This window comes from Melanerpes formicivorus, unplaced genomic scaffold (genome assembly GCF_026170545.1).
Source record: "Melanerpes formicivorus ecotype bairdi unplaced genomic scaffold, bMelFor1.0.p_v2 SCAF_112, whole genome shotgun sequence".
Classification (NCBI taxonomy): domain Eukaryota; kingdom Metazoa; phylum Chordata; class Aves; order Piciformes; family Picidae; genus Melanerpes; species Melanerpes formicivorus.
Window position 1 is genome coordinate 1,453,177 of NW_027142464.1, and position 16,640 is coordinate 1,469,816.

General features: G+C 69.0%; 2 protein-coding genes across 2 annotated transcripts; one reads left to right on the top strand and one right to left on the bottom strand.

The window, feature by feature from the left end:
• Positions 1-870: 870 nt before the first annotated feature.
• Positions 871-3,373, top strand: MIEN1 (migration and invasion enhancer 1). Its single transcript, XM_068166936.1, has 4 exons — positions 871-989; positions 1,539-1,636; positions 2,035-2,111; positions 2,493-3,373. The coding sequence occupies exons 1-4, from the start codon at positions 913-915 to the stop codon at positions 2,574-2,576; spliced, it is 336 nt and encodes a 111-aa protein (XP_068023037.1). The 5' UTR covers positions 871-912; the 3' UTR covers positions 2,577-3,373.
• Positions 3,374-3,878: 505 nt separating this feature from the next.
• Positions 3,879-15,760, bottom strand: ERBB2 (erb-b2 receptor tyrosine kinase 2). The gene is given in 28 exon segments (XM_068166927.1): positions 3,879-4,737; positions 4,831-5,104; positions 5,301-5,471; positions 5,897-5,994; positions 6,097-6,243; positions 6,346-6,421; positions 6,512-6,667; positions 6,747-6,932; positions 7,017-7,115; positions 7,203-7,325; positions 7,846-7,984; positions 8,227-8,274; positions 8,362-8,411; positions 8,413-8,523; positions 8,622-8,712; positions 8,830-8,962; positions 9,076-9,275; positions 9,443-9,533; positions 9,630-9,703; positions 9,805-9,931; positions 10,133-10,249; positions 10,453-10,594; positions 10,674-10,786; positions 11,900-11,968; positions 12,079-12,216; positions 12,559-12,745; positions 12,837-12,988; positions 15,597-15,760. Coding segments are annotated over 28 exon segments (3,723 nt in total). The 5' UTR covers positions 15,670-15,760; the 3' UTR covers positions 3,879-4,399.
• Positions 15,761-16,640: the final 880 nt, after the last annotated feature.

Sequence of the window (16,640 nt, forward strand, 5' to 3'; positions counted from 1 at the left end):
TGGTGAGTCCCAGCCTGCCCCATCTCTCCCCGTCAGGGGTCTCAGGTGTCAGGGTTGGAGGGTTTGGGTTGTAGGACCCCCCACATGTTGGGGGGGCTGGAAGGGCCCCATGGGGTGGGGGAGGTCCCATGGGGTCAGCTCAGAGTCTGGGGGAAGTGGGGAGCCACCCATAGGGTGGGTCTCAGGGGGGGGTCTCATGGAGGTGGCACTTGGGTGGGCTTTGGAGGGTTGTGGGCGTCCCATGGAGGGGGCTGTGGCATCAGGGGGGTCCCAACGGGATGTGTGTGAGTCCTTTAGGGGATCTATAGAGGTCCCACGGGGACGGAGGGTGGGGTACCCTCTGGGTGTCCCCACAAGAGCCGTGAGTGTCCCCACAGGGGCGGTGGAGGTCCCCATGGTGTGCTTGGGGTCCCATAACGCTGCAGACTCCCCGGAGGGGTCCCCATGGGGGGGGTTCAGGGTGTCCCTGGGGGGGATGCTGAAGGCTTCGGGGGGAGGGAGTCTTATGGGCCCGCGGGTGATCCCCTGGGGTCTGTCTCTCTCGGACTCCCACGAGGAGGTTGTGGGGGTCCCAGGAGAGGCAGCGATGGTGCCATGGGTCTGGGGGACGTTCAAGCCGCTGCGGGGGTCGGTGCCTGCCCCACGGGGGTCAGTGGGGGCCCTGCGGGGTTTAATGTGGGTTCCACGGGGGTCAGTAGGTCTCCGCGGGGTCGGCGGTGGCTTCAGGGGGTCCCCACGCGGGGGGGGGGGTGTGGAATCTTGGCGGCTCCCCGCTGCGCCGCTGCTGTTCTCTCCTCCCGCCAGCAGGTGGCAGTGCGCAGCCCGCCCGCAGCCGGGGGCGCGGCGCGGCCGGAAGTGCTGCGTCACGTGGCCGCACCCGGAAGCGGCGGCGGAGCGGCGGCGCCGGCGGCGATGAGCGGCGCGGCCGAGGCGGGGGCCGGGGCCGGGGCCGAGGCCGAGCGGAAGGTCCACATCGTGGTGGAGTATTGGTGAGCGCCGGGCCCTGGCCCCGGTGCCGCTCCGCCGCCTGGCGGGGGGCGGGGGGAGGGAGGTCAGGTCACGGCAGCGGCGAAAAACCGGATGAATGGGCGGGGGGCGAGTGAGCCTCCGGCGGCGTGTGGGAACCCGAGGGGCTGGGGGATACGGAGGTAGAAACGGGGGGAAGTGGGACGGGGAGGGATTTAAGATAGAGGAGGGCTGGGAGGGTGAGGAGGGGGCTGCAGGGGGGGAGGTCTGCAGGGTGTGGGAGAGTTGGGGGCGATGAGGAGTGGGTGGGTGAGAGGGGAATGGGGCCTGGGGGGGGGCTGGGGGCGTGTAGAGGGCTAAGGAGTGCAGGAGCTGGGTGGTGCAGGAGCTGGGGGCTTGTGAGGGGCAGCAGGGGTGCAGGCAGGGGTCTGGGGGGGGCTGGGGAAGGGTCACTGATGGGGGACTCTGGAGATTTTGGGGGTGCAGGAGACGGAAGGGTTGGGTGGGGGGGTGCCCGGGCCAGGGGTGCTGGCCGCACGCCACAGCTCTCAGCTGCTTCTCCCCACACCCAGCGAGCCCTGCGGCTTCGAGGCCACCTACCAGGAGCTGGCAAGCGCCGTGAAGGAGGAGTACCCCGACATCGAGATCGAGTCCAGGCTGGGGGGCACAGGTGAGGGTCCCTGCCGTGCCCAGTGCCGTGCCAGGGTCACTGCAGCTGAGCTGACCCCAGCCTGCACCCCCCCGGGGGCCGGGTGAAACCCTGCGGTGAGGCTAAGGGGCTTGTGCCCCACTTGTGGGGCTGCTCCTCAGCAGGGCTCTTCTGGGGTGCAGAGCCTCCAGAGCCTTGAGGGTGTGCCAGGAGCAGGGCAGGACTCCCCCAGGCAGCTCTCTGTCTGTGGGTGCTCTGCCAGCCTGCTCCTCAGGGTACGCTCTGGGGGTACCACCGGGGCGCTTCCTGCCGCCTGCCCGCCTGTGCCAGGGCTTGGGGTGGCTGCAGGCTGGGGGTGGGGGGTTGGTGGCACCACAGAGGGCAAGGGGCACAGGTCACAGCTCAGCTCTGCTTTGAAGGTGCCTTTGAGATCGAGATCAATGGGCAGTTGGTCTTCTCCAAGCTGGAGAACGGAGGCTTTCCCTACGAGAAGGATGTAAGTACCCAGCCCGGGGCCAGGGGCAGGTTGGGCTTTGCAGTGGGCTCCTCCCTGACTCTCCTTGCCCCTCACTGCCTCCATTTCACCACCCTCCAGCTCTGCCCCAGCTCTGCTGAAGCCTCCCAATCCCCTTGGGTGTTCCCCTCCCCTCCACCCTGCTAGGACCTGCCCCAGGCCTGGCTGTGGCTCCTGAGCTGCTGCTGGTGTGGGGACGGCTCCTGGAGCTCCCTCCTCAGCCTGGCCACGGTTTGGCGCTGCCTGAGCTCCCTGTGTCGTGTCCTTGGGTGCTCCCAGCCCCTCTGTGTGTGTGTTCCCCCCTCCTCAGCAGCTGGCAGTGAGGCTGGCCCTGAGCACCACCCCTGCCCTCTGTCTCCGCAGCTGATCGAAGCCATTCGCAGAGCCAGGAATGGAGAACCCCTGGAGAAGATCACCAACAGCCGCCCCCCCTGCGTCATTCTGTAGCCCCCTGCCCAGCTGGGGTCTGCCACTGCCCCCCAGCCTTGCTCCTCACCACCTCCATTAGCCTCCTGCACGGCCAGGGACGGTGGGGAGCTGCCAGAGCGGGAGGAGCTGCCCGGGAATGCCACCCTGGCAACACCACCCTGGCACCAGGGCTCAGAGCTGGGCTGGGCAGAGCTGTGCCACTGCTCTCACTGGGCTGGCCCTGCTGGGGTGGGGGCAGTTGTGGCCCATCCCTTTGGGTCCTATCCCTGCTGTGCCTGGCCTGCTGTGGGGTGCAGCTGTGGCATGGGGCACCCCCACTGCCTGCCTTTGCCTCTCCCCCCTGCCCAGCGGCACAGGGAGAGGCTCTCCCCTCCCTCAGCCCCTGAGGATTTGGGGGGTGTGTGTGGGGGGGGGTGGGGTGTCCCATCCCTTGGAGGTGCCAGGCTGGGTGGTGGAGGGGATCTTGCAGCTCCAAAGCTCTGGAGAAACCACTTGGTGTAAGCCTGAGTGTGGTTTGTTAATGATTAAAGCCTCTCCTGTCACTCTTTAACCCAGGCTGAGGGCAGCAGGGACCCAGCTGCCCCGGGGCCAGCCATGGGAACCCCTGCTCAGCTCTGTCCCCACGGCCAAGGAGGTGATTGAACAGCCATGAATGTGTGTCCTCCCCCCCCAGCCCTGTTCTCAGGCTCTCAGCTCTTGCTTTCCACACCTCCTGCCCCTGGCCATGGGGTGGCTGAGCTGGCAGAGGGGCCCCTGTTTATTCTGTGCTGTGTATCAAGGCAGCAGCCTGGCACTCAATAAAGGACACAGGAGAACGTTGGCCTCTCCGTGGCCCCTCCAGCCTGGGCAGGGGGTGGCACATGGGCACTGAGGTGTGGAGGCAGGGTTAGGTCAGCTCCTGCCTGCCCTACCCTTGGTTGGCAGCCAGGTGGGAGCAGGACTTTCACCCTCCAGGTAAAATGGGTCCTGCCCTTTGCTGCTAGCAGCTGAGGCCAGGAGAGGAGGGACAGGATTGCCCCCAGGGCACAGAGTCCCCAGCGTGGTGGAGGCTGGAAGGGGCCTCTGGAGGTCACCCAATCCACCCCCCCCCCGACCCAGCAGGGCACCCACAGCAGCTTGCCCAGGAGCACAGTGCCCAGCTGGGGTTGGAAGCTCTCCAGAGAAGGCAACTCCACAACCTCTGTGGGCAGCCTGCTGCAGGCCTCTGCCACCCTCACAGCCACGACCTTGGTCCTGCTGTTGGGGCCAGGGCAGTGCCCGGGAGCCAGAGCTGGCTGCCTTGGGGCCAGGCCGAGGAGAGAAGCACAGAGACCAAGGGAGTATCAAAAAACCAACCATGTACAGTTATCAAATATACATCAGGGGGCTTCAGAAGGCTCCAGGAGGAGCTGGGGCACAGCCCAGCACAGCCTCCCTCTGCTCTCAGTGCAAGTCCGTGAGTCCCGGCGCTGCGCTGGCACCGGGGGAGGAGGGTGGCAGTGGTGGCCATGGCCATGGGGTGAGCCAGAGCAGGGCAGCCCTGGGGAGGTGGCTGAGCAGCCTTTGAGATGAGCTCACGGTGCCCTGCTCCAGGCTTTGAGCTCCTCCTGCTCGCAGCCTGCACCGTCCAGCCCAGCCTGGCCCGGGGGCCGCCCCCGCCGGCGCCCCCCTGGCACAGAGGGTGACCCCTGTCCGTCCCCACGCTGCTGGCCCACAGCGTCCTGGGCTCTCCCAGCCCTCCCTGCCTGCTGCCAGCCCTTGGCACCGCAGGCAGAGGGCGCAGCCTCCGGCCTGGCCACTCGCTGTCCCTCCCCGAGCTGCCTCGGCGAAGTTGAGGGGGGGTCCGTCTGCGACCCCCAGCCCTACACCACGGCGTCCTCGGGGCCAGCCAGCCCCAGGTACTCAGGGTTCTCGGCCGTGGGCGTCGTGCCAGGGCCCCCCTCGGGGCTGCCAGCCTTCAGGGGGTCCTGGTTCCAGTAGTAAGGGTTGTCGAAGGCTTGGCTGAAGGGGGCAGGCGGCCCGGGGGGTGCCAGGTACTCAGGGTTCTCCACGGCGTGGGTGAAGGAGCCTGGGCAGGGGTGCTTGGCCTCCTTGATCAGCCCATTCTTGCCCTGGTGCCCCTTGGGCTTGTCCGGGGGGGATGGGGGCGGGCAGGGCTGCCGGGGCGAGGGACACTGCTCCCCGGCCTGGTTCACGTACTCTGCAGGGGGCAGGGGCACGTTGGGGACCACCGCGGCCAGCCTGGGTGCTGGCACAGTTGGGCAGCCCCCAGGGAGGCTGCACAGGCTCCTACCTGGCATGGGGGGGTGGGCTGCTGGGGGGGTGAAGCTCTCAGGGTCCGGGCTCTCGCTCTCCTCGGCCACCAGCCCGGTGGGGTCCTCGCTGTAGCGCGGCAGGGTGCTGGGCTCCCGCCCCGAGGGGCTCTGCAGAGCCACCTTGGCCACGCTCTCCCCCTCGGGCACCTCTGGCACGGAGCTCTCCGGCCCCTCCCCCAGGCCCTGCGGGGGGAAGGGGAAGGCAGCCAAGCCCTCGCCCTCCTCCACGTCTGCCGGGGTCTCCACTGTGCTCTGGGGGGGGCAGGACGGGCACAGAGTTGGGCACTCGCAGCCCACACCGGGGACCCTCCCCCGGTGCCCGCAGCCGGGCAGCACGGAAGGGACTTTCCATCTCTCACACACACCCCGGGCGGGGGGTGGGGGGGGGAGGCGGTGCCAAGGCAGGGAGAGGCTCCCAGCCGGGTCCCCCCCACCCCATCCCACCTACCCGCGTGGAGGAGATGCGGCTGCGGTAGGTGGTGGAGGTCTCGGCGCTGAAGAAGCCCTGGTGAGGGACCAGGTACTCCTCGGCGTCCACCAGGTCGTCCATGTCCTCCTCGTCCAGCAGGGCCCGGTAGAAAGTGCTGTCCATGGAGCTGGGCAGCCCGACCATGTCGTTCTGGAGGGGGAGGGGGAAGGAATGAGGGCAGGGCCCACATTGGGCTGCTGGGGAGGGGCACAGGACCCAGGGAGAAGACTGAGAGGGGACTGGATCAATGCCTGTCGGTATCAGAGGGCTGGGGGTCGGCAGGGAGGGGACAAGCACTGCACCCTGGGACAGGAGAAGGGGCAGTGGATGGAAACTGCAGCACAGGAGGTTCCACCTCAGCAGGAGGAGGAACTTCTCCACCGTGAGGCTCACAGAGCAGGCTGCCCAGAGAGGTCTCCTCTGGAGCCTTCCCAGTCCCATCCGGATGCGGTGCTGTGTGACCTGTGCTGGATTCTCTGGTCCTGCTCTGGCAGAGGGGCTTGGACTCGATCTCAGGAGGTCCCTTCCAGCCCCTAAGATCCTGTGCTCCTGGTGCCCACGGGGGAGCCACGCACCTGGATGACCACGAAGCGCTGGGGGTCCCTGGCCATGCGGGAGAACTCGGTCACCAGCTCCCGGAACTTGGGCCGGCACTCGGAGTCGATCATCCAGCCTGGGGCAGAAGCGAGGGGGAGGGGGGGAAGCTGTCAGGGCCGAGGTGACAGCGCCACCACGCCCTGCCCCCAGGCCCTTGTCCCCTTCCCCTCCCCCGTACATTTCACCATGATCATGTAGACGTCGATGGTGCAGATGGGAGGCTGCGGCAGCCTCTCGCCCTTCTCCAGCAGGTCAGGGATCTCCCGCGCCGGGATCCCGTCGTAGGGCTTGGCCCCAAAGGTCATCAGCTCCCACACGGTGACACCTGGAGGCCAGAGGGGGACACACACACACGGGGAGGGGGGGTTGGTGCTCAGCCATACCTCGGGCCGCCAAGGTGCCCAGGGATGTGCCCACCTGCACCTACCGTAGCTCCAGACGTCGCTCTGGTGGGTGAAGCGCCGGCGCAGGATGGACTCCAGAGCCATCCACTTGATGGGCACCTGGGGCAGGGCAGAGAGGTGTGAGCGGGGCTGGGGCGTGGGGGTGGTGCTGGCTGTTCCCCCAGCACTCTGTCCCCCCCAGGCCCCCACCTTGCCCCCATCGGCGTGGTACTCGGTCTCATCGATGTCCAGCAGCCGCGCCAGCCCGAAGTCGGTGATCTTGACGTGGTTTGGGCTCTTGACCAGGACGTTGCGAGCCGCCAGGTCCCGGTGCACCAACCTCACCTCCTCCAGGTAGCTCATCCCCTGCGGGTGGCACCCCTCAGCTGGTCCCCCAGGGCCTGCAGGGCCGCCCCCAGCCCGGCTGCCGCCCTCCCTGCCCTACCTTGGCGATCTGCACACACCAGTTGAGCAGGTCCTGGGAGCCGATGTGGTCCTTGTTCTCCCGCACATAGTCCAGCAGGCAGCCGTAGGGCATCAGCTGCGTCACCAGCTGCACCGTGGAGGTCAGGCAGATGCCCAGCAGCCTGGACACGTAGGGGCTGCCCACCCCTGCCATCACGTAGGCCTCCTGTGGGGCAGGGTTGGGGGGGGGACACGGTCAAGGCGGGCGAGGGGCTGCCCGCTGGCCCCCCGGCACCGCCGGCACACTCACGTCCAGGATCTCCTTGTTGGCCTTGGGCGATGTGTTCTCCCGCAGCACCTTGATGGCCACCGGGATCTTCACACTCTCCCCATCGGGGATCCAGATGCCCTGGGGAGGGGGGAGGGGGGTGAGGGGGTGCAGAGCAGGGAGCACGCTGGTGCCCCAGCCCCCTGCTGGCACCCAACCGGCCCTCACCTTATAGACAGTGCCGAAAGCGCCGGAGCCCAGGACCTTCACCTTCTTGAGCTCTGTCTCCTTGAGGATCCTCATCTGGGCTTGGTTGGGGAGGGCTCCGCTGGGTGTCAGGGGCTCCACCAGCTGCAGGGCACAGACAGAGCCACAGAAGGGTCAGGGTTGGAAAGGACCTCAAGGCTCAGCCAGCTCCAACCCCCCTGCCATGGCCAGGGACACCTCACACCACAGCAGGCTGCTCACAGCCACCTCCAGCCTGGCTGCAAACACCTCCAGGGATGAGGATGAGGCTTCCACCACCTCCCTGGGCAACCTGTGCCTGCCTCTCACCACCCTCATGGGGAAGAACTTCTTCCTGACATCCAACCTCCATCTGCCCATTTCTCTTCCTGTCCCATCCCCCCCAGCCCTATCCCTCCCTGACACCCCCAAAAGTCCCTCCCCAGCTTTCTTGGAGCCCCCTTCAGAGCCTGGAAGGCCACAATTAGGTCTCCTGGGAGCCTTCTCCTCTCCAGACTGAACAGCCCCAACTCTCTCAGTTGATGGGTGAGGAGAGTCAGCCTCTTGGCACCTGCCTGGCCCTGGGAGGGGTCTGTCCTGTGCCCCCCCTGAGCCCTGGGAGGGTGGCAGGTGCCAGTGTGCCCACCTCAGTCTCCTGCAGCAGGCGCCTCATGGTGTGCTTCCGCTCCTGCTGCCGCCGGCGCTTGACGCAGACCACGGTGCTGAGCAGCAGGACCACGACCAGCAGAGCCCCAACGACGCCAGCAATGATGGAGGTGGCCTGGCTGTGGCACAGGAGGGGACAGCGTTGGGGAGGTGGTGACAGAAAGGGCTCAGGTTGGAAGGCAGCCGAGAGCTCAGCCACTCCAAACCCCCCTGCCGCGGGGGCGGGGACCCCTCTCAGCGGCTCAAGGCCTCATCCAACCCGGCTTTGAACAGCTCCAGGTCGGATGAGGTGGGGAGGGGGCAGAGCTGGAGGAGCCCCTGAGGCACCCAGGCTGGCACAGGGTACCCACACTCCTACTACCTTGGCTTCTGGTCCACCGGGCAGCCGTCCTCGTCCCGGATGGTACACCTGGGGGGCACAACGTGCAGCGGCCGCCTGGTCAGCACCCCCCCTGCCTGCGCCCACCCAGACCCTCCCTCCCACTCCCTGACTCACGAGTGGGTGCAGTTGGTGGGGCAGAGCTGGCAGATGCCATCTTCATCGGGGGTACTTCCAGACCGGCACGAAGGAGGCGTCAGCCTTCACCCCGCTGGGGCAGCGCCGCACGCACTGCTGAGCGTCCTTGTAGTGGGCACAAGCCACGCACTGGTCTGCCTCCTGCGGGGGGGGGGGGGGGGGTGTGAGGGGCTGTGTGAGGCACCCTGGCACCTCTGGGCACCCCCTTTCCCCCCTCCCCGTGTCCTCCCCGCCCTCACCGATCCGAAGCAGGTCTCGGTGCCGTTCTGGGGCTGGCACTCGGGGTGGCAGGGCAGGCACCGCGTGCCGTTGGCGTGCTCCCGGACGGCTCTGCCGGGGCAAAGGGAGGCGTTGGGTGGGCGCTGGCTGCCGGACCCCTCCCCCACAGCGGGCGAGGGGGGGGGGGGCAGGGTTCTGCCCACCCCAGGGGCTTGCTGCCCCGCTCACCCATCCAGCAGGTTGCAGGAGGCGACGCACTCCTGGCCGCGCAGGAACCGCTCGCAGGCCACGCACTGGGTGGGGCCAGGCCCCCAGCAATGCCCCTGGGCACAGAGGTGGAAGCACACCAGGCCCTCGCGCTCTGCAGGGGGGGGGGAAAGGGAGCAATGAGGGCTGGGGGGAGGGGGGGGGGGGGTCCACCGGCTCCCCTCCGCCCCCTACCCCCAGCTCCACCCGCCGCGGCTGCTGGCTTACCGCACTGCTCGGGGGGTTTGTTGTGGGCCTGGAAGAGCCTCTGGCGAGGGTGGCGAAAGATGCTGCCCCATGGCACCTTCTGGAGGAAGCAGAGCTGGGGGTTGTGGTGCACCAGGACCATCCCGCTGCTGATCTCCTGCAGGGCACGGAGCCCCAGCGCCCGCACCGCCAGGTCCCGCAGCGTCAGGGAGTAGGCACCGCTGCCAAGACAGTGCCAGGTCAGCAGCGTGGAGCCCTCCCCCCCACCACCCCTACCCTGTCCTCCTTCACCCCCACCCCGTCCTCCTTCACCCCCACCCCGTCCTCCCTCACCCCCACCCTGTCCTCCCTCCCTGTGTCCCCTCCCCAGGCCCCCATCCCCGCTCACTTGTGCAGCACTCGCCCGCGGATCACACGCAGGTTTTGGAAGACCCCCAGGTCCTGCAGGTCAGGAGGCCAAGCAGCGATGTAGAGGAAGCCTGTGGGGAGCCAAGGGCTGTGTCACCACCCTGTGCCCCACCCCCACCCCCCAGCCCTACATCTGAGCCCCCCCACCCAATGCCCCTGGCTCTCACCTGTCAGCTCCTCCAGGCTCTCGAAGATCCGCAGCAGTTTGGGGTCCAGCGGCGGGGTGGTGGTGTTAGGGTCCCTGCCAGGAGTGGGAGGGAAGTTGAGGGTGGGGGGGGGGGGAGGGGAAGGGGTCCTGGTGGGGGTGGCAGTGGCTGTGGGGTGGGGGCAGAGGGCACTTACCCCTCAAAGGTCTCTGGCAGGAAGGCCAAGCTGCCGAAGATCTTGGTGCAGCCACTGAAGTGCTGGATGTTGGAGGCGTTCACGGCGCGGACGCCCTTGAGGAAATCCACTCCCAGCCCATAGCACACTGGGGTGGGGGGGGGGAGCACAGCAAGGCTTGGGGTGCTCTGCTGAGACCCCCCCCCGAGTCCTTCCCCAAACCCACTCACCGCTCCTGCCCCTGCCAGCCTTGGAGGGACACCCCCAAGGCACCCCCAGCCCCCACCACACACCCCCGGGGTGCCTGGAGAGCCTCCCCTGCCCCGGGTGCCGGTGGGGAGCTGCTCACCCTCCGGGCAGGGCTTGCTGCACTTCTCACACTTCTGGACGTTGTTGACCGTCACCTCCTGGCTGTTCTGGGGGCACACCAGGGTACAGGACCCCACCTCTGTCGCAAGGTAGTTGTCTGGGGAGGGGGTGGGCAGAGAGGGGAAGCTCAGCGCCGCGGGGAGCTCCTCACCGCCTCACCAAACGGTTTGGGTTGGAAGGGACCTTCGAGACCCTCCAGCTCCACCCTCTCCTGCCGCGGGCAGGGACACCTCCCATCAGCCCGGGCTGCTCACAAGCCCAGCCCAAGCAGCTCCCCCCCCGCAGCGGTGTGGTACCCACAGGGGCACTGGCTGACGCAGCTGGCACCGAAGGTGTAGCGCCCGTCGCGGTTGGGCACCGACTCGAAGGTGTCTGAGTTGTAGATGACGAGGGGGGGGCAGTGCAGCTCGCAGATCCCGCTCCGGTTGAAGTTCAGGCACGCCTTGGGGGAGGGGGCACAAGCGGTGTGAGACCCTGGTAGGACCTCCCCCGGGTGCCTGGTGCCCCCTCCCGGTGCTCACCAGGCAGTCGGAGTGCTTGGGGCCGGTGCAGCCGGCGGCACACTGCTCGTGGCAGCAGTCCGTGGGCTTCTTGCCCTTGCAGCGTGGGCAGCCGTGGCAGATGCTGTTGGTCACTGCCCGGGGAGGGGGTGAAGATAGGGACACAGTGGGGACGGGGATGTGGGGGTCACTAGGATGAGGAGCTGGGGGGTAGGTGGGTTCCTAGGGCTGGGGGGCAGTCCCTGGGGTGGGGATTTGGGTGCCAAGTTGAGGCAGGGACTTGGAGGAGGGGGTCCTGGGGTGGGGATTTGGTTGCCAAGTGGGGGCAGTGGGGCAGGGACTTGGAGGAGGGGGTCCTGGGGTGGGGATTTGGTTGCCAAGTGGGGGCAGTGGGGCAGGGACTTGGAGGAGGGGGTCCTGGGATGGAGATTTGGTTGCCAAGGGGGGGCAGTGGGGCAGGGACTTGGAGGAGGGGGTCCTGGGGTGGGGATTTGGGTGCCAAGTGGGGGCAGTGGGGCAGGGACTTGGAGGAGGGGTCCTTGGGGTGGGGATTTGGGTGCCAAGTGGGGGCAGTGGGGCAGGGACTTGGAGGAGGGGGTCCTGGGGTGGGGATTTGGGTGCCAAGTGGGGGCAATGGGGCAGGGACTTGGAGGAGGGGTCCTTGGGGTGGGGATTTGGGTGCCAAGTGGGGGCAGTGGGGCAGGGACTTGGAGGAGGGGGTCCTGGGATGGAGATTTGGTTGCCAAGGGGGGGCAGTGGGGCAGGGACTTGGAGGAGGGGTCCTTGGGGTGGGGATTTGGGTGCCAAGTGGGGGCAGTGGGGCAGGGACTTGGAGGAGGGGGTCCTGGGGTGGGGATTTGGGTGCCAAGTGGGGGCAGTGGGGCAAGGATTTGTGGGGCCAAATGGGGAGCCCCAGAGCAGGGATCTGAGGGTGTAAGAAGAGGCCACCCAGGGCAGGGATTTTAGGGATGCCTGGGGCAGGGTTTTGGGTGCCAAGGAGAGGTCAAAAGGGGAAGGGATTTGGGGGGGACAAGCAGGGGGTCTCCAGGGCAGGGATTCTGGGGTGCTGGGAGGGGAGCAAGGGGAGGGGGCAGGCGCTCTCAGGTGGCAAACAGGGGGCAGCGGGGCAGGGACACAGAAAGGGAGGAGGAATTCCCAGGGATTTTTGAAGGGCCTGGGGGGGGGGGGGGCAGCTCTGGGGGTCCCCACGTTGGGGGGCAGAGCTGGCCGTGGGGCTCCATACTCACAGGTCTGGCAGTCCTGTGGCTCCTCACCCCAGCAGTGCCCCTCGGCACACAGCGCCCGGCAGTCCGGACCTGCGCCGGGGGGAAGCCGTCAGTGGGCAGTGCCACCGGGGGGGGGGGGGATGGAAACCCCCCCCAAGACCCTCCTTGCCCCCCTCCCTGGGCAGGGTTGGGGTGCTCACAGCTGCGGGTGCGGGTGCTCTCCACCTGGACGTGGGCACGGAGCTCGTTGTAGCGGTGGAAGATGTCTGACCAGAGGATGGTCTCCTGGAAGCAGAGCTGGGGGTTCCTCTCGATGCGCACCCCCCCCTTCAGGATCTCTGCGTGGGCAAAGGGGGACGGGGGAGTCAGCATGGGCATGAGGAGGGGGTCCTGAAGTCCCCTGAGGACTCGCAGACATGAGCAGGGACCTGGAACTTCACGGGGATGCCCCCAGCCACAGGCAGGGACGTAAAGCTCCAGGCAGGGACTGCCGGGGACCGACAGCTCCAGGAAGGGACTGCTGGGGACCAACAGCTCCAGACAGGGACTAGGCAGAGGCAGCAACTCTGTGCCCCCACCCCAGGCAGGACCCCGCAGCCCCCAGCTCCGTAAGCAGCAGCCCGCAGCCCTACGCCACCCCCAGGCCAGGAACGACCACCGCGGGGGAGGGGGTCCCTGACCTGTGAGGTGCCGCATGCCCAGCTGGCGCAGCCCTGTGGTGCCATCGGGGCTAGCGTTGCCCACCACGGCCAGGGCGTAGCGCTCCTGGAAGAGCTGCGTGCCGCGGATGATGCGCAGGTTCTGCAGCTCCAGCTGCCTCACTTGGTTCTCCGCGATCAGCACATAGCCTTGCACCTCCTTGATGTCCTGGGGAGGGGGTGGGCAAGGGTGAGAGACCAGCCCAGACCCTCAGGCTGTCCCTCCCGAGGTGTGTGCGTCCCCCCCCAACCCTGCACACCTTGAGGAAGGAGGTGTCAGCGTCGGGGGGCAGGTAGGTGAGCTCCAGGTTGCCCTGCACCACCTGGCAGCCCTGGTAGAGATGCCTCAGGGTCTCGTAGTGGCTCTCGGGGCTGGAGGGATGCAGCAGCTTCATGTCGGTCCCCGTGCAGACTGTGGGGGGACAGAGTTGGGGCGGGGGGGAGAGCTCAGAGAGGGTCCCCAACCTGTCCTCGCCCCCGCAGCAAACCGAGCAGGAGAGGCGGAGGGTCCGGCGGTGGCCGTTTTATCTGCGGGGCTGCTCCCAACAGCTTCCGATGAGCTTCCTGCATCGCCGCTCCCGGCACGGCGGCTCCCGCCTTGGCACCGAGCCCCGGGCACCCCGCACGGGGCACAGCCGGGGGCTGATGTCACTCCCGTGCCCACAGCGGGCCCCGGGAGCCAAGCTGGGACCCACCCGGCTCGGCCGTGCGGTGCCGGGGGCCGGAGCGGGGGCCAGGGGCAGGAATGCGCTGCCCACGCCGGAGCGGGGGGGCCGCGGCCAGACAAGCTCCGATTGTTGCGCGGCGATGGCTGCCGGGGCTCGGCCGGCCCCGTCCCGAGGGGGGCTGCTGGCCGGGGGCGTTGGGGTGGGCGAGGGGGCGCAGGGGGCGGGAGGGGGAGGGGGGGTCGCAGGAGCCCGCCCGGGGCTCCGGGCCGGGCAGGTGAGTCACGGGCATGGGTGGCACGGTGCCCCCGGCCGCCCGCTCCGGGCTGGAACTGCCTTTTCAGGTCGGGCGTGTTTGGGGAGCAGCGGTGACGCAGGGCTGGCGGGCACGGCCCAGCCCCGGCGCGCCCGCGGCCCCCGGCACCCTGCCGCCGCAGCGGGACCGGCCCCCCCCCAGCGCACCGGCCTGGCTCCGGCGTCGACCTTGCCACCAGCACAACACAGCCCCGGCGCTGCCCCCACTGCCACCCGCCCCGGGCTGCCACCAGCCCCTCTCCCTGGGCGCAGGGCAGGGGGGAGGGCATCGAGGCACACGGGGGCGGGCTGGGCGGCCGCGCCGTGCCCTCTGCCCAGGGCAGGGGGTTGGTGTCGCAGGGCTTGGCTGCGGGGGGCTGCCGGCTGCGCAGAGGCTGAGTGACAGCCCCGGGTGCTGGCAGCTGCCTGCACGGCCTCATGGCCAGGGGAAGGCTGGCAGCCACCTCCTCCGGGCCGCAGAGCCAGGGACACCACCCTGGGCACTGCCAGGGAGGGGGAAACCCCCCGAAATCCGGGGTTCGGCTCTCCCCCCACCTCGGTGGCCTCAGCTGTGCAGTGGGAGGGTTCCCTCAGGAGGCAACTGTGCCGAGGCCGTGGGCAGACAAAGCTCAAGGTTTGCCCTCAGATGCCCTGCAACGCGGGCAGAGGATGCCACAGGCTTTGCCAGGGCGAAGGGCAGCAGGATGGGCAAGTGGCATCGGCAGGGCCAGATCCTGGTGGGATCCCAGCTCTGTGCCATGGGCTTTGGCTCTGCCTGCTCCTCCGCGCCCCCGGCTGGGCACCGGGAAGGGCAGGCAGTGATCCATCCTGGCTCACTCCGGCAGGCAGTGCCACCACGGGTCGCCAAAGCCCATGGGCTGCGTGCCCATGGGGCTGCCCTGGCTCCAGCGCTCCCGGGCTGGGGCTGCTGGTCCTCCCCTTCAGCCAGCACATGGCTGCAGCCCCGGGCATGGGTTTGGGGCTGTGGGGAGACACCAGCCTGCAGCCGGGCACTCTCCTGGCACCGACCCTTCCAGCAGGGTGAGCTGTGGGGTGCCACGAATGGAGGGCACCCAGCGACAACACACCCCCACCCCCACCCCCCTCTGCACCAGCAGGCAGTGGGGTCAAACCCTGCTGGTCACTTCTGGGGCTACTCATGCCCATCCGGGGGGGGTCCACCAGCCCTGTCCCCTGATTGATGTCCCCTGGTGTCCCCACTCCCTTTCAGCCCCACCGAAGCCTCGGGACTGGCGGGGCTCCTGCTCGGGCTGTTCCCGCTCCCTCCCCGGTTGCTCTCCCGGGCTGGGTAGGGTGCGGCACGTCGAGAATGTGGATGGGAGCGACGGGGACGCACCCACCCACCCACCCACCCACCGCTCCGTGGGGCACCGCTCCCTGCCCTGCTCCCCAACACCTCCTCGGGAATGGAACCCCGGCAAGTTCGAGGGTCACCTCCCGTCCCCGCTTTCCCGGACGTTACCGGAGCTCTGGGAGCGGCCGCAGCCACGGAGGGGGGAGGAGGAGGGGGGTCCCCGTTCGGGGCGGTACCGGTTCCCCCGAACTCCTCCCGGGGCAGCAGGGACGGGGCTCGTCCCGCCCCGGGTAGGACGGGGCGCAGCAAGCAAAGCAGCCCAGTCCGACCAGCGCCTCCCAGTTTGGCCCCCAGCCCCGCAGGGACGATCGCCGTGCAGGGGGACACCGGGGACGTGCTGCCTGCGGCGGGAAGAACCGGGGGAGCACCGGGAAGGGACTAGTCGCGAGGGGGGGGTTGGGGGGGAGAGGGAAACGGACGGTTCCGTCACTTTCAACCGAGCAGCCCCCAAGCACGCTGGACCCTGCAGCCCGGTGCTCCCCCCCCCCCCGCCGCCGGCGTCCTCCCGGTGCCCCCCGGTGCCGGGCGCTCCCGTGCAAAACTTTGTGCAAAGTCCTGCCGCCGCCGAAAGGACGCTCCCGCGGCCCGGTGTCCTCCCGGTCCCGTGTGTGTTGTTTGTGTCCTTTCCCCCCAACCCGCCTCCCTCGGCTCCCGGTGTCCCCCGGTCCCGGTTTGCTCGGACCCACCTTCGGCGGCGGCTGCGGGGCAGAGGGCGGCAAGCAGGAGCCCGGCGCAGAGGCAGGGTCCGGCCGGGATCATGGTGCTCAGCGCGGGCCGCGGCCCATGGTCCCGCCGGTCGCTCCGGGAAAGTTTGCGGTGCGGAGCCGCCGCCTCCCGCCGCTCCCGGGCTCCGCCTCGCGGGGCCGCGCCGCGCTGCCGGCCCCGGCCCCGGGCGAGGGGCGCGCCGCACACAAACCGCCCCCCCGCCTCTCTTTGCGTGCTCCCGCCACCCCTGCGCGCTCCCGTCAAACCAGACCCTTCCCCATTCACCGGGAGCACCGGGACACCCATCCCTGCTGCGGATTTGGGGTTGCACCCCCCGGTGCTCCCTTGACCCGGGGTCCTGCCGCCGCACCGGGAATGCGCGGGCTGCACGCCCCCGGTGCTCCCCAGCTCGGTGCCAGTGCTCCCTTGACCCGGGGTCCTGCCGCCGCACCGGGAATGCGCGGGCTGCACGCCCCCGGTGCTCCCCAGCTCGGTGCCGGTGCTCCCCTGACCCGGGGTCCTGCCGCTGCACCGGGAATGCGCTGTGCGGTCGCTTGGAACAGAGGGTACAGTCCCGGGGGTGGGGGGGCAGGCCTGGGCATCGAGGGTCAGTTTTGGGGTCCAGGACAGCCCTGGGGTGCAGGGACTGCCTGGAAGCATTCGATGGGTCCCCAGGGAGGTGTCCCAGGACTGGTGACTGTCCTCCTACCCCAGGCATCTTCATCTACTGCCTTGATGCGGAGTGGCGCCTGGGACAGAGGGTCCCCTGCAAGCATCACGGCTCATGATGGGGACCCCACACACTCCCAGCCCCACCTGGACGCCCCCTAGCCAAGCAGGTTGGGGCACCGTGGCCCGGAGCAGCCACACTGCAGGGCCGGGATAGGATCCCTGCACGGAGCTGGATCTCTCGCCGTGTCCCCGTGTGCCACCTCATCCTGCGCTCCCGCACAGCCACCGCGGCCACCTGCACCCCCACCGCAGGGGAGCCGGTTGGGCTGGAGAGGGGGACCCCAGTTCTTGGG